The 15,799-nt window shown below is 37.5% G+C and overlaps 1 protein-coding gene across 2 annotated transcripts in view; it reads left to right on the forward strand.

Moving 5' to 3' along the window:
• The window catches only part of SIRT1 (sirtuin 1), a 29,485-nt gene extending 13,953 nt beyond the window's left edge, over positions 1-15,532 (forward strand). The window contains exons 1-6 of one of the 2 annotated variants that reach the window (XM_044916479.1): positions 90-122; positions 631-778; positions 2,368-2,447; positions 4,417-4,603; positions 6,795-7,361; positions 13,426-15,532. In XM_044916479.1, coding sequence (XP_044772414.1) covers positions 90-122; positions 631-778; positions 2,368-2,447; positions 4,417-4,603; positions 6,795-7,361; positions 13,426-13,754 — 1,344 coding nt within the window. In that variant the 3' untranslated portion in view covers positions 13,755-15,532. Of the gene's footprint in view, positions 1-89; positions 123-630; positions 779-2,367; positions 2,448-4,416; positions 4,604-6,794; positions 7,362-13,425 lie in introns of those variants that run through there. The other variant, XM_021699570.2, reaches the window with a different exon arrangement.
• The last annotated feature ends 267 nt before the right edge of the window (positions 15,533-15,799 follow it).

Here is a 15,799-nt window from a genome sequence, read left to right on the forward strand (position 1 = left end):
AAACAGCATTGAAGCATTATTTGGGGGGAAAAACACACACACAAAATCCAGCAACTCAGCATTCATGAGCAACTCTATACTATACCAGTATGTGCCTGTGCAGTGGAAGGAAAACAATTTTGGTAAGGAATTAAAACTTTAGCTTTAAACTTCCAACAGGTTGATATTTATAATGAATGATGAATAAACAACTTTTAATATTGTGTTGACAGTGCCTTTTAGTTTTTAAAAGAAGTCACCATATCTTTGATATCTTTAATTTCAACTTAAACTTTTCTTTTTCCTTAAAACAAACCCTGAATTTGCAGCCAACAAAAAATTAGATATATTCTCAGGTGTGTATTTCTTCTGACTTTTATTAAAATATCTGTTAACATTTATTAGAGATGCTTATGGGTTGACTTTTTCCTTCAGGGGGCAAGTTCACTAATTGCTGAGTTTTATACATATTACAGCAGCAATCCTTTTGTAGGTGTGTGTTGCAACCATCTAGATGCTTTGAGATGCTCATGTATTTTTTAATTTATACATGGGGGACTATCATTGGTAGTTATTTGGTTAAACCTAAACATGAGATGTGTTATACTTATTTCTTTACTGTAGTCTTTTTTTGCCTTTTGCATTATATAGGAAATATATCCTGGACAGTTCCAACCATCTCTCTGTCACAAATTCATAGCCTTGTCAGATAAAGAAGGAAAACTACTTCGGAACTATACTCAGAACATAGATACACTGGAACAGGTTGCAGGAATCCAAAGGATAATTCAGTGTCATGGTTAGTAAACTTCAGAATTGTTTTCTGTTATTTAATTAGTTTTATAGGAAAAAACAGGATTAGAAAGTAGGCTGCCATCCAGAAATGGAGATTAAGCCTTTTTTTTTTTTTTTAAGATTTTATCCATTTATTCATAAGAGACAGAGAAAGAGAGAGGCAGAGGGAGAAGCCGGCTCCCCAAGGAGCAGGACTCGATCCCAGGACCCTGGGATCATGACCTGAGCCGAAGGCAGACGCTTAACCATCTGAGCCACCCAGGCACCCCGAGATTAAGCCTTTTTATTTAGTCATTGTTAACTGATCAGTTGTAGATAAATTTTGAAAAGTAGAATGCAAAAAAATTAAACCAGAATTATTGAGCTTGATACTTAATTGCACAAAACATCAGATTAACGTTCTATTGTGTTTCAAAAGGTGTAGCAGTTGTATTCCATTAAATTCTTCTAAATAACCGTCTTTGATTACAAAAGTAATATGTCAATATTTTTTATATGTCAATATAATAAAAATATGACATCTTTAGTTTATGAAACCAGAGGAACAGGGGTAGTTCAGATGTATAGAATTTGGAAATATAGAAGACTTTCAATCTAAGACAACAAGTAGGCACAGACCATTTTCTTATGTATCTGAACTGCTTTTGGGGTGCCTGGGTAGCTCAGTTGGTTAAGTGTCTGTCTTCAGCTCAGGTCGTGATCCCAGGGTCCTGGGATTGAGCCCTGCATCATGCTCCCTGCTCAGTGGGGAGCCTGCTTTTCCCTCTTCTTCTCCCACTGCTTGTGCTCTCTCCCTCTTTCTGGGATGAATGGATGAATAAAATCTTTTTTTTTTTTTTTTTTTTAAAGATTTTATTTATTTATTTGACAGAGAAAGACACAGCAAGAGAGGGAACACAAACGGGGAGTGGGAGAGGGAGAAGCAGACTCCCTGCCGAGCAGGGAGCCCGATGCGGGACTCGATCCCGGGACTCCAGGATCATGACCTGAGCCGAAAGCAGTCGCTTAACCAACTGAGCCACCCAGGCGCCCCTGGATGAATAAAATCTTAAAAAAAAAAACCCAGAAACAAACAAACAAATCTGTTCTTAATGTATAACTTAATTAAGCTAAGGTCACCCAATTATAACCTTCCAACTCTGTAGAGTTTTAGCTCTGGAGGAATTGGTTTATTTTATTGAAAAGAATAGCTTTAGGAAGTGTCACTGTGTATATCAACATCTCAATGATTGGATTCTGTCTGTATTATATATAAGTATTTTGATTATTCACCCCTGAGATTCCCCTGTGGAGTCTTTTTTTTTTTTTAAAATATTTTATTTATTTATTCATGAGAGTCACAGAGAGAGAGAGAGGCAGAGGGAGAAGCAGGCTCCCCACTGAGCAGGGAGCCCGATGCGGGACTCAATCCCAGGACCCTGGAATCATGACATGAGCCGAAGGCAGACGCTTAACCATTTGAGCCACCCAGGCGCTCCCCCCCCGTGGAGTCTTAATTCTCTTTTCTGGTGTCAAACTTCATAATCTTTGTGGTATGTTTAAAGAAAGGGAAACATTCCTTTAATAATGCATGTGTGTATTGGTTGTTTTTAGGTTCCTTTGCAACAGCATCTTGCTTGATTTGTAAATACAAAGTAGACTGTGAAGCTGTACGAGGAGATATTTTTAATCAGGTAATTTATCCCCCATATTTTAGGAGTTGTGCATGTCTCTGACCTGTTTTTTCTTTTGCCTCCGCATTCTTTTTTTTCCCTTTTTTTCTGAAAGTATGGGTACAGAAAGATCCAGGAAGATAATATTACCATTGGGAACTCTGATGAAATAAATATACAAGAACCTTTTAATCCCTTAAGTTGAAAACATTGCTCTATAATGTCTCTAAAATGAAATTGGCTTCTTAATATCTAAGTTAAAATAAATCATACGTGAGATGTTGCTATATTAGAGTTTCTCTTACTTTCCCCTTTTAGTTCCTGTCGGATTTTGAATCTTAAATTAGTTCTTGGTAATCCTTTAAAACATTTAAAAAGTTATTGTAAAAGGTATTTTTTTAATCTTTTTAAAAAATTTTATTATGTTAATCACCATACATTACATCATTAGTTTTTGATGCAGTGTTCCATGATTCATTGTTTGCGTATAACACCCAGTGCTCCATTCAATACGTGCCCTCTTTAATACCCATCACCAGGTTAACCCATCCCCCCACCCCCCTCCCCTCTAGAACCCTCATTTTGTTTCTCAGAGTCCATTGTCTCTCATGGTTCGTCTCTCCCTCTGATTTCCCCCCCTTCATTTTTCCCTTCTTACTATCTTCGTGTTTTTGTTTTTTTTTTTAACATATAATGTATTATTTGTTTCAGGGGTACAGGTCTGTGATTCAACAGTCTTACACAATTCACAGTGCTCACCATAGCACATACCCTCCCCAATGTCTATCACCCAGCCACCCGATCCCTCCCACCCCCCACCACTCTAGTAACCCTCAGTTTGTTTTCTGAGATTAAGAATTCTTCCTATCCATGAGATCATATGATACATGTCTTTCTCTGATTGACTTATTTCACTTAGCATAATACCCTCTAGTTCCATCCACGTCTTTGCAAATGGCAAGATTTTGGTTTTTTTGATGGCTGCATAATATTCCATTACACACACACAAACACACACACACCACATCTTCTTTATCCATTCATCTGTTGATGGACATCTTGGCTCTTTCCATAGTTTGGCTATTGTGGACATTGCTGCTGTAAACATTGGGGTGCACGTACCCCTTCGGATCACTACATTTGTATCTTTGGGGTAAATACCCAGTAGTGCAATTGCTGGGTCACATGGTAGCTCTATTTTCAACTTTTTGAGGAACCTCCATACTGTTTTCCATAGTGGCTGCACCAGCTTGCATTCCCACCAACAGTGTGGGAGGGTTCCCTGTAAAAGGTATTTCATGTATGATCACTGTCCCCCCCCCCAAAAAAATATGGGAAAATAATGGCAGAGAATAAGAACCATCCAGATACAAATTTTATGTGCTTAGCTGCATATATAGTTAAAATTATGAGTGGAGAATATCATTAAAATGGAATCATTTCTTACAGACATTTTTTTTAAAGGATTAAGTCATATGTGTACATATATACAAGTGCTGGATTTTCTTAATCTGCAGTGGACTCTTAAATATCAACTGTAGGTCTTCATGGCTATTACAGTAGCTACATACTTAGATAATAACACCATTGTATTTCATTGTGTGTTGATAAAGTCATTGATAGTTGACATTGCCATTGAGGGTAGTATCCAGTTTTCCCTATTTATCCATAGCTTTTTTGTTTTCTTTGATAATTCCCCCCATCCCCCAAGCACTTAAGCACATGGCTCATTTCATATGCTTCTACACTTCAGTTTGAAAACACTTTTTTTTATGTGGGAATTCTAATTCTTCTTCTTTAAGTTTTTAATTTTAATTCCAGTATAGTTAACTATTACAGTATTTATATTAGTTTCAGGTATACAATATAGTGATTCAACTTCTTTGATAATTTTGAAATGCATTCTTGGGAAGTGCGTAAATGTTGATTATTTCTAACTTGAGTGCTTTCCCTTTTCCTCCCCATCTCAACCAAAATCTGGAACATGTAGGTGGTTCCTCGTTGTCCTAGGTGCCCAGCTGATGAGCCACTTGCTATCATGAAACCAGAGATTGTCTTTTTTGGTGAAAATTTACCAGAGCAGTTTCATAGAGCCATGAAATATGACAAAGATGAAGTTGATCTCCTCATTGTTATTGGGTCTTCCCTGAAAGTAAGACCAGTAGCACTAATTCCAAGTAAGTTGGTGATGATTTTTAGAAAGTATTTCTATATAGATTGCCATAGGTTGTGGGTCTGTACAGTGGACCCCGGTGATCTTATTCTCTTTATGGTTAAAGAGTGGTGAAGAGCCAAACTTTATTTCTTAGGTGACGTTCACATTCGTGAAGATTGGTTAATCTAACATTTTGGTGCGGGGGTGTGGGAAAGGGAAAAATTAAGACAAAGGGAAACAGCTTTTTAGTGGAGTATGTTTTTATTATGACAGGAGTTAGCTTCAGCTAATTTATATAACACTTAGGAAACAGTCCTTAATCTATGTGTTTCTAGTCTTAATTTGATTATAGTTGTTGATTGTTCAAATTTAGTTGATTTTACATCCAATAAGTTCAGATGTATAGCTAGATACAAGTGTAATCCAGAAGTGTAATATACTCATGTAAGAGAATTTGGGGGCTCAATACGATTGGTCTGTTTTTATAAGAATAACAGTCATGCCTTGGGGCACCTGAGTGGCTCAGTCAGTTGGGTGTCTGAGCTCAGGTCATAATCTCAGGGTTGTGAGGTCCTGTGTTGGGCGTAGCACCTGCTTGGGATTCTCTCTTTGAAAAAAAAAAAAAAGTAACAGTCATGCCTTGTCATAATCATTGTATGTGGTGTTTGTGCGTATGAAAATGCTCAAATATAATTTAAGTCCCTTTTGCTCTCAGGAATATTTAACATGTGCTCTCATATTATCTGTTTTCTCCCTCTAGTGAGGAAGCAAGGCAGGAAGATAGAGGGACTAATTCAGTAGCATCAGGTGTGCTCTAAAAGGTGAGGGAGAAAGGTGTTTTTTTTAAGATTTAAAAAAAATTTGAGAGTGAGTAAGTACAAGCTACGGGGAGAGGCAGAGGGAGAAGCCGACTCCCTGCTCAGGAGCCTGACACGGGGCTCAGTCCCAGGACCCTGGAATCATGACCTGAGCCAAAGGCAGATGCTTAACTGACTGAGCCACCCAGGTGCCCCCAAACTTTTTTTTAAGGATTTTAGTTATTTATTTTAGAGCGCATGCATTCAGGGGGAGGAGCGGGGGGGGGGGGGGGAGAAAGAAGGACGAGGAAAAGAATCCCAAGTGGACTCCGTGCTGAATGCAGAGCTGGACGTGGGCTGATCTCAGGACCCTGAGATCATGACCTGAGCTGAAACCAAGAGGGATGTTTAACTGACTGAGCAACCCGGCCGCCCCAAGAAAATCAAACTCTTTAATCAGAGGATTAAATTAGAACTCTACATCAGCAATCATATAGGCAAGCCAGAGCAAACAGTTGGAAGAAACAGGAGTTCAGCTCTACGATTGTGCATCTTTTTCCTACCTACATGTGGTGGCTTTATGAGTTTTAGTCTTCCCAAAATAGCTGTGAAATTCTTTGACAGTAGAATATAGGATAAAATTTAATGAATAAGTTCCTTTATTTTTGAGTTATTTTTTTCTCTTTAAAGGTAAGCAGAGAAATTCTTAAAAGCTTTCTGTGGGGCTCTGTATATAATACTGTGTTGCTGATACGCAAAGATAATTTTTTTTTTTTAAGATTTTATTTATTTATTTGAGAGAGAATGAGAGAGAGCACATGAGAGGGGGGAGGGTCAGAGGGAGGAGCAGACTCCCTGCAGAGCAGGGAGCCTGATGCGGGACTCGATCCTGGGACTCCAGGACCATGACCTGAGCCAAAGGCAGTTGCTTAACCAACTGAGCCACCCAGGCACCCCGCAAAGATAATTTTTAAAACCTGTAAAACACAGGCATATAATGGTGGAAAATGGACTTGTATGAATTTCCCCACACTCTCAGGAGCTATTTTGATAGAATAACTATCACTGTGTGCCAAGAGCTCTTCTATGCACTTGACGTATTCTGACTACAACCTTGTCAAAAAGTACTGTTACCCCATTAAACAGACAAGAAAATTGAGGTACAGAGTAGAAAAGCCTGAGAAGACTGCTCAAGAGGTAATCAGGTGATGGGAAGCAGGACCTGAAATTGTATAAAGATGCTTAACTGCTCATCTGTTTATTTGATAGCTTGATGAAATGTGATGGCTTGGTTAAGTAGTAGCGGTGGGTTTCTTTTTTGGTATTGGGAGCATGTTAAATTTTGGCATAGTGTATTTGTTGTGGTTTTATTAGCTCCCTTACCTTTTCCTTACGTATTTTTCATCTTCTTTTTAGGTTCCATACCCCATGAAGTGCCTCAGATATTAATAAATAGAGAACCTTTGCCTCATCTGCATTTTGATGTAGAGCTTCTTGGAGACTGTGATGTCATAATAAATGAATTATGTCATAGGTTAGGTGGTGAATATGCCAAACTTTGCTGCAACCCTGTAAAGCTTTCAGAAATTACTGAAAAACCTCCACGAACACAAAAAGAGTTGGCTCATTTGTCAGATTTGCCACCCACGCCTCTTAATATTTCAGAAGACTCAAGTTCACCAGAAAGAACTTCACCACCAGATTCTTCAGCGATTGTTACACTTTTAGACCAAGCAACTAGGAGTAATAATGTTGATGATCCTGGTGTGTCCGAATCAAAAGATTGTATGGAAGAAAAATCACAGGAAGGACAGAATTCTACTAGGAACATTGAAAGTGTTACTGAACAGTTGGAAAGTCCAGATTTGAAGAACGTTGGCTCTAACACTGGGGAAAAAAATGAAAGAACTTCAGTTGCTGACACGGTGAGGAAGTGCTGGCCACCTAGACTTGCAAAGGAGCAGATTAGCAAACGGCTTGATGGTAAGGGAATGCTGTTGGAGGTATCCTTATTTTTCCGTTTTGAAGGTATAATTATTTTAACAATATTTGTAAGAAATAAGCAATTTTGACAGGTTAGTTGATAGAGGGTAGCTTTATGCAGCTAAATGTAACAGTTGTGTTTAGAGAAACTGAAGTTGAGAATTTAGGCTAGAAAAAGGTTAAACCAGTGGTATCTTACAGTAGGGGAAGAAATTAAAATGTTCTCTGTACCTTGTGTTCCAGGGAATGAGAAGGTAAGCATTGAATTGAGAAGAAAATTGGAAAATAAACTGTGCTCTGCCATTGTCTGGTGAGCTTTAGCTGATAGAACTGATGACTGAGATTTGAGTGGTTACCATAGGGCAGCTGCTTTATTTATATACATTATTTGATTTTAATCTCATGAAGTAGGAACTGTTACTGCTTCTCTGCTGTTGGTGGGGAAACTGAGACCCATAGAGGTTAAGGACTGTGCAAGGTAACAATTAGGACATGGAAGAGCCAAATTGGATTCCAGGTCAATCCTCAGAGCCTATCCTCTTAACCACTATGCTGTGTTGTCTCAGATCTAGAAAACATCTCTGATCCTTCTCAACAGAATATTAGGAATAGCTTCTACCCAGTTTTTTGTTCTAATTGAAATATAGTTGACACATAATATCAGTTTCAGGTGTACCACATAGTGATTATATACCTTAGGAAATGATTACCATGGTAAGTGTAGTACTGTCACCATACAAAGTTACTACAACACTCCACCCTCCCTTCTCTGGCAACCACCAGTTCTGTTTTTATGAGTCTTTTGTTTTTTTAGATTCCACATATAAGTGAAACCATATGGTATTTGTCTTTGACTTATTTAACTTTGCATAACATCCTCCAGGTCCATCTGTGTCTCAAATGGCAAGATTTTATTCTTTTTTATGGCTGAGTAATATTCCATTCTTTGTATACAGCACATCTTTTTTATCCATTTATCTCGATGGATATTTAGGTTGCTTCCATATCTTGACTATTGTAAATAAATACTGCAGTGAACATAGCAGTACATCTATCTTTTCAAATTAGTGTTTTTTGCTTTCCTAAAGGAAAATACCCAGAAGTAGAATTGCTGGATTTATTTATTTTTATTTTTATTTTTTTAAAGATTTTATTTATTTGACAGACACAGCGAGAGAGGGAACACAAGCAGGGGGAGTGGGAGAGGGAGAAGCAGGCTTCCCATAGAGCAGGGAGCCTGATGTGGGGCTCTGTCCCAGAACTCTGGGATCTTGACCTGAGCCGCAGGCAGATGCTCAGTGACTGAGCCACCCAGGCTCCCCTGGATTTATTTTCATTTCTAGTTGTCTGTTTCTAACTTAAGGATCCTCTGTACTGTTTTCCATAGTGGCTGCACCAGTTTACATTCCCACCAGCAGTTTATGAGGGTTCCTTTTTCTTCATATTTGTGCCAACAGTTACTTCTTGTCTTTTTGATAATAGCCATTTTGACAGGTGTTAGGTGATCTCATTAAGGTTTGTTTGTATTTCCCTGATGGTTAATGATGTTTGGCATCTTCATGTGTCTGTTGGCCATCTGTATATTGTCTATGGGAATATGTCTATTTGGGGCCTCTACCCATTTTTTAAAAAATTTTATTTTTAAGTAATCCCTTCACCCAATGTGGGGCTCAAACTAATAACCCCGGGATTAAGAGTCACAATCTCCACGGACTGAGCCAGCCAGGTGCCCCTATTCGGCGCCTCTGCCCATTTCTTAATCGGGTTGGGTGTTTTTGCTATTGAGCTGTAGTTTTTTGTATAATCTGGATGTTAACCCTTTATCGGAAACATTTGCTGAGTATCTTCTCCCAGTCAGTAGGTTGTCTTTTTATTCTGTTGGTTTCCTTCATGTGTAAAATTTTAGTTTGATATAGTCCCATTGTTTACTTTTAGGTCTTTAATCCATTTTGTGTTTATTTTTGTATGTGGTGTGGGAAAGTGTTTGAGTTTCATTCTGTGTGTAGCTGTCTAGTGTTCCTAACACCATTGATTGAATAGACTGTCTTTTCCCCATTGCATATTCTTGCCTTCTTTGTCAGAGATTAATTGACCATATAAGTCTGGTTTTATTTCTGAGCTCTGTATTCTGTTCCATTGATTTGTGTCTTATTTTTGTGCTAATACCATACTGTTTTGATTACTGTAGCTTCATAGTATAGTTTGAAATCCGGGAGCATGATCCCTCCAGTTTTGTTCTTTGTCAAGATTGCTTTGGCTGTTCGGGGTCTTTGTGGTTCCATAAACATTTTAGTACTATTCCAGTTCTGTGGAAAATGCTATTGGTATTTTGATAGGGATTGCATTGAATCTATAGATTGTTTGGAATAATGTGGACGTTTTAATAATAATAATTCCAATCCATGAACATAGTAGGTCTTTAAATTTGTTTTCTTCAGTTTCTTTTCATCAATGTCTTACAGTTCTCAGAGTATAGGTGTTTCACCTCCTTGGTTAAACTTATTTCTAGGTCTCTCAGTTTTTGATGCAGTTGTAAATAGGATTGCTTAATTTCCCTTTCTGCTACTTCATTATTGGTGCATAGAAATGCAACACATCTATCCTGTTTTGACACGTAAGAACTCTTAACAAGTAGTAGGGTGAAAAATCCTAATGAAATAAAAGTAAAAACAAAAATATTCTAACTTAGATGTAACAATCTTGTACAATTTAAAACATTAAGTCCCATTCCATTTACAATATACTACTTCTAATCCTTTACCATAAATGAATTTCAGTTCATTTGAATAAGCCTTTGTACCTTTTCCATACCAGGCACACTGTGTAGTAAGTTCTGGATATACAGTGATCAATCTTTTGATGTTTGTGTATAATTATAAAAATAGCTGAATAAATAAAATAGGTGATATTAAGAAATGTAGATGCTACTTGGAGGGGATTAGGTTATAGAAGGCTTTCCAAAAACCCAACTTTTTCTTTTAATTTTTTAAAAATTAACAATGTATTATTTGTTTCAGGGGTACAGGTCTGTGATTCAACAGTCTTACACAATTCACAGTGCTCACCATAGCACATACCCTCCCCCAATGTCCATCACCCAGCCACCCCATCCTTCCCACCCCCCTCCACTCCAGCAACCCTCAGTTTGTTTCCTGAGATTAAAGAGTCTCTTATGGTTTGTCTCCCTGATTTCATCTTGTTTCATCTGTCTTGTTTCTCAGATTCCTCATATCAGTGAGATCATATGATACTTGTCTTTCTCTGATTGACTTATTTTGCTTAGCATAATACCCTCTAGTTCCATCCACATCCTTGCAAATGGCAAGATTTCATTTTTTTGATGGCTGCATAATATTTCCGTTTGTGTGTGTGTGTATACACCACATCTTTATCCATTCATCTGTTGATGGACATCTAGGCTCTTTCCATAGTTTGGCTATTGTGGACATTGCTGCTATAACCATTGGGGTGCAGGTGCCCCTTCGGATCACTACATTTGTATCTTTGGGGTAAATAGTGCAGTTGCTGGGTCGTAGGGTAGCTCTATTTTCAACTTTTTGAGGAACCTCCATACTGTTTTCCAGAGTGGTTGCACCAGCTTGCATTCCCACCAACAGTGTAGGAGCGTTCCCGTTTCTCCACATCCTCGCCAACATCTGTCGTTTCCTGACTTGTTAATTTTAGCCATTCTGACTGGTGTGAGGTGGTATCTCATTGAGGTTTTGATTTGGATTTCCCTGATGCCGAGCGATGTTGAGCACTTTTTCATGTGTCTGTTGGCCATTTGGATGTCGTCTTTGCAGAAATGTCTATTCATGTCTTGTGCCCATTCCTTGATTGGATTATTCTTTGGGTGTTGAGTTTGATAAGTTCTTTATAGATTTTGGATACCAGCCCTTTATCTGATATGTCATTTGCAAATATCTTCTCCCATTCTGTTGGTTTTCTTTTGGTTTTGTTGACTGTTTCCTTAGCTGTGCAAAAGCTCAAAAACCTAACTTCTGACTTTGGTCTGAACAGTAAATAGGGAGTTAAAAGAGGGGACAACTTCCCAGGAGAAACTAGGAAAAGCATAGAAGAATGCTTATGTTTGCAAATGTGGCAAGAGCTAGAAGAAAAATTGCCATTTAATGACACCTGACTCTGTTGGTAGAGCATGTGACTCTTGATCTCAGGGTTGTAAGTTCAAGCCCTAAATTGGGCATGGAGTCTACTTAAAAACTGTTTATAGTTAGGTAAATACTGCTATTTACTATATACAGTCTGCCTATGTACTGGAAGACTTTTAACACTGGAGATTTCTTTTGAGTATCTTTTTGACAGATGGGTCAAACAGAAAACTCTTTGCTGGCCCCAGGAAACAAAAAATTAAACCTGGAGCAGTCTTTAGATTTTTCTCTACCAGTTTAGGCCTTAAAGGGGCAGGCTTTGGAATTACACCTGAGTTGTCTCAGATCTACTTTGAGCAAAGTTATTTAATCTGTTTCCTAATCTGAAAAATGGGAATCAAATAGCATATACTTCAGCATTGTGAGAATTTAAAAAGATAACTGTGATGTAGAGTGTAAAATTGCAGCTGTTAAAAACAAATTACCACACTAGTCTTATTTTTGTTTACCGTGATTTCTGTTGGTGAGATCAAGGTTGAAAAAGAGAATGTGGGAGCATACATGAGGCAAACTTTTAAGTCTGTCTTGATGGTTCCCAAGAGGAGGCAAAAACAAAATAGGTACAGGATTCTTGGGCTGAGAAGTAATAGATTATTCTGTTTATCAGGGGGGCTAAGACAGAATGAAGCAGTTTTTAGAAGCATGGACCAAAACAATAGTAAAATGCACAACAGCCATGTGCTGGGACCTCTTACAAAAGATACTGAGAAGTAGCAGATGGACTTTTCTGTTAGTAGCTAGGATAGAGGCACTCCCTCTTCCAATCATGGAAATATAACACTAGTAGCTTAGAAAACTGAAGAATAATTCTTCCAAAATAGAAGGAAATAAATGGTTTTCACATAGCAATTTGTGATCTGTTCATGGAATGTGAAATCAATGTTGTGGGTTCAGATCAGAATTGTTGTGCACATATTAGGTTGTTTCAAAGTGAGAACTTTGGTCATGATGGGGTATAAAGTTTGAAAGCCATTTTGAAGAGAAACCTAGATATGCTTGGCAGATGGTGTGTCACTTCAGATCAACTATGTTAGTAGCCAGGCTTTTGTGAACCAGTCTGGGATGTGGTGCAATAAATACAACATTTATTATGTGTAGAAACAGGCTTAAGTTAGAAGTTACTTGTTCTTATGAATTCAAGGGTAGAAAATTTATTTCATCTTTTAAAGTTCCCACCAGAAACCTGGGACCCATAGCTTAGGGGAGAGAGGGAATTGTCCTTACCATCATATGGGTCACATCTTAAACTATGAATGCAAATTTGGGAGGGGATTGAAGAAAGGTTAACGTCCAGTGCTAGATCAGTGTTTCTCATACTTTGTGTAGGACTTCTGTAAAAATAGATTCAGATTCACTAGGTGGGGCCTGAGAATCTGAACTTCTAATAAACTCTCAGGTGATGCTATTGCCTGCAAACCACTTTTGAATAGGTGGTCAAGCCATTATGGAATTAAAACTATTTGAAAATAATGATGGTGCTTTGAAGGCATAGTATGTGCTTTAATGAATTTCTATTCAGTGAACATGAATTGAGCAATGTAGGCAGGCCTGGATATTTCATGTCATGAGTTCTGTTCAAAGGAGTTGGTTAAATAACCTTTATTGAACATGGTTCTCTACATTTATTCATACTTAGTTGATAGAGTTGTGAAAATTATTTAATTTTCTGGATGAGGAAATTGAGGCATAGAGATTAACTGCCCAAATAGCAAAGCTGGTTGGTGGCAGAACTAAGACTTGCAGCTAGGAGTGAGCACTTTGTTTTTGAAGAACACTATAGTAAAAGCCTCTAGTGATGATATGCAGGTAAAAGGCAGAGCTGGAACCTGTAATTAGACCAAATGAGTCTTAGAAAACTGGGAATAACTTATTTCTCTTTTATTACTGTATTTCAGGTAACCAATATCTGTTTTTACCACCAAATCGTTATATTTTCCATGGCGCTGAGGTATATTCGGACTCTGAAGATGACGTCTTATCCTCTAGTTCTTGTGGCAGTAACAGTGATAGTGGAACATGCCAGAGTCCAAGTTTAGAAGAACACTTGGAGGATGAAAGTGAGATTGAAGAATTTTACAATGGTTTGGAAGATGAAGCTGATGTTAATGAGAGAGCTGGAGGAACTGGATTTGGAATTGGTGGAGGTGATCAAGAGGCAGTCAGTGAAGCTATATGCATGAAACAGGAAGGAACAGACATTAACTATCCATCAAACAAATCATAATGTAATAATTGTCCAGGTACAGGAATTGTTCCACCAGCATTAGGAACTTTAGCATGTGAAAATGAATGTTTACTTGTGAATTCAACAGAGCAAGGAAACCAGAAAGGTGTAATATTTATAGACTGGTAAAATAGATTTTTTTTCCATGGGTAATTTTTAACTTCTTATTTCTGTACTTGTACACTCAACACTAACTTTTTTTAAAAGAAGGGTACTAAGTATCTTTAATCACCTATTGGTCAGAACTTTTCTTTTAAAGGTTCATTTGTATGATACATCCATATGTATATATAATTTTGTTCTTGCCTAGTGCGTTTCAACATTTTAAAGTTTTTAAAAGCCATTGGAATGTTAAATTAATGTAAAGGGAACAGCTTATCTAGACCAAAGAATGGTATTTTCACACTTTTCTTTGTAACATTGAATGGTTTGAACTCCTTAAATGTCTGTTCTGCTAAAACTTTTGATTCTTTATTAGCACAATTACCTATTTTTAAACACTGGCATTTTCCAAAACTTGTGGCAGCTAACTTTTTAAAAATCACATGGCATGCAGTGTGTAGAAGGAAGTCAACAATATGTGGGAGAGCACTCAGTTGTCTTTGCTTTTTAAAGTAAGACTTGGTGCTAAGAGTTTCAGGAATCTTGTATTGGTGAAATGAAGATGGCTTTTGTACTTCCTGTGGACATGTAGTAATGTCTATATTGGCTCCTTTATAAAACTAACCTGAAAAAAATAAATGCTTTGGACATGTTTCAATTGCTTTAGAAACAGTAGTGCCTGTCTGGGTACCCTTAGTTTCTAAGAATATTTGCCCTTGTTGTTTAAATACCTATCACTGTGGTAGAGCTTGCATCAATTCTTTCCCACAAGTATTAAACTGCCAAGATGTGAATATGCAAAGCCTTTATGAACCTATATAATGGTACTTCATCTGGGGAGAGTGTAATATTTTGGACCGCTGCTTTTCTTTTCCATTAATGAGGAGAGCAACAGGCCCCTGATTACGGTTCCAAAGTACTAAGATGTTAATTATAACTCAGTAAGTACATGTCTCCTGTTGGGAGGATTTGGTGTAATAGACACCAAACTGCTAGCCTCGTATTATGGAGATGAACATGATGTAACGTGCAGTAGCAGAATAGTTAATGAATGAAATTAGTTCCTATAACATCTTTATTTAAAAGCTTAGCCTGCCTTAAAACTAGAGATCAAACTTTTTCAGCTGCAGAAGCTTCTTAGCCTTTCAAAAAAAAAGTTCATACTTTATAAAATTGCACAGAGCAATTTATTTACCAGACCTTTACCCCACATTACTCCCAAATTATAAAGTATTCCTATGTTGCTTTAGTATTTATTACAATTTTTAAAAAGGGTTTGAAATATAGCTGTTCTTTAAGCATAAAATACCCAGCTAGGACCATTACTGCCAGAGAGAAAAGTTTTATTGAATGGCCACTTCCCTAAAAGATGTTTCAATCTGAATTTATTTGGCTACACTAAAGAATGCAGTGTATTTAGTTTTCCATTTGCATGATGTGTGTTTGTGCTATAGATGATATTTTAAATTGAAAAATTTGTTTTAAATTATTTTTACAGTGAAGACTGTTTTCAGCTTTTTATATTGTACATAGTCTTTTATGTAATCTACTGGCATATGTTTTGTAGACTGTTTAATGACTGGATATCTTCCTCCAACTTTTGAAATACAAAACCAGTGTTTTATACTTGTACACTGTTTTAAAGTCTATTAAAATTGTCATTTGACTTTTTTCTGTTAAATTACATTGTTCAAGGTATAAAATCTCACAGAAGCAGCAGCAAACACTGGTACTGCTGGTTGTAGCAGCTGGCGCTTCACCAAGTTTCAAAACTAGTATTTCAGTTATAGGCCCAGGAACCTTTGTAGGTGAAAAGTGGGGGAGAGGCAAGACAGGGCCTAAGAACTTGACATACAGAAGCCCGGACATAGGTTCAGGACTTTGGTATTAGGAAGACGAGAGAATAGTGGAAATACAGTGAACTCAAGAGTGTATATGCTATA

Source organism: Neomonachus schauinslandi, chromosome 6, assembly GCF_002201575.2.
Source record: "Neomonachus schauinslandi chromosome 6, ASM220157v2, whole genome shotgun sequence".
In the NCBI taxonomy this organism is placed as follows: Eukaryota; Metazoa; Chordata; class Mammalia; order Carnivora; family Phocidae; genus Neomonachus; species Neomonachus schauinslandi.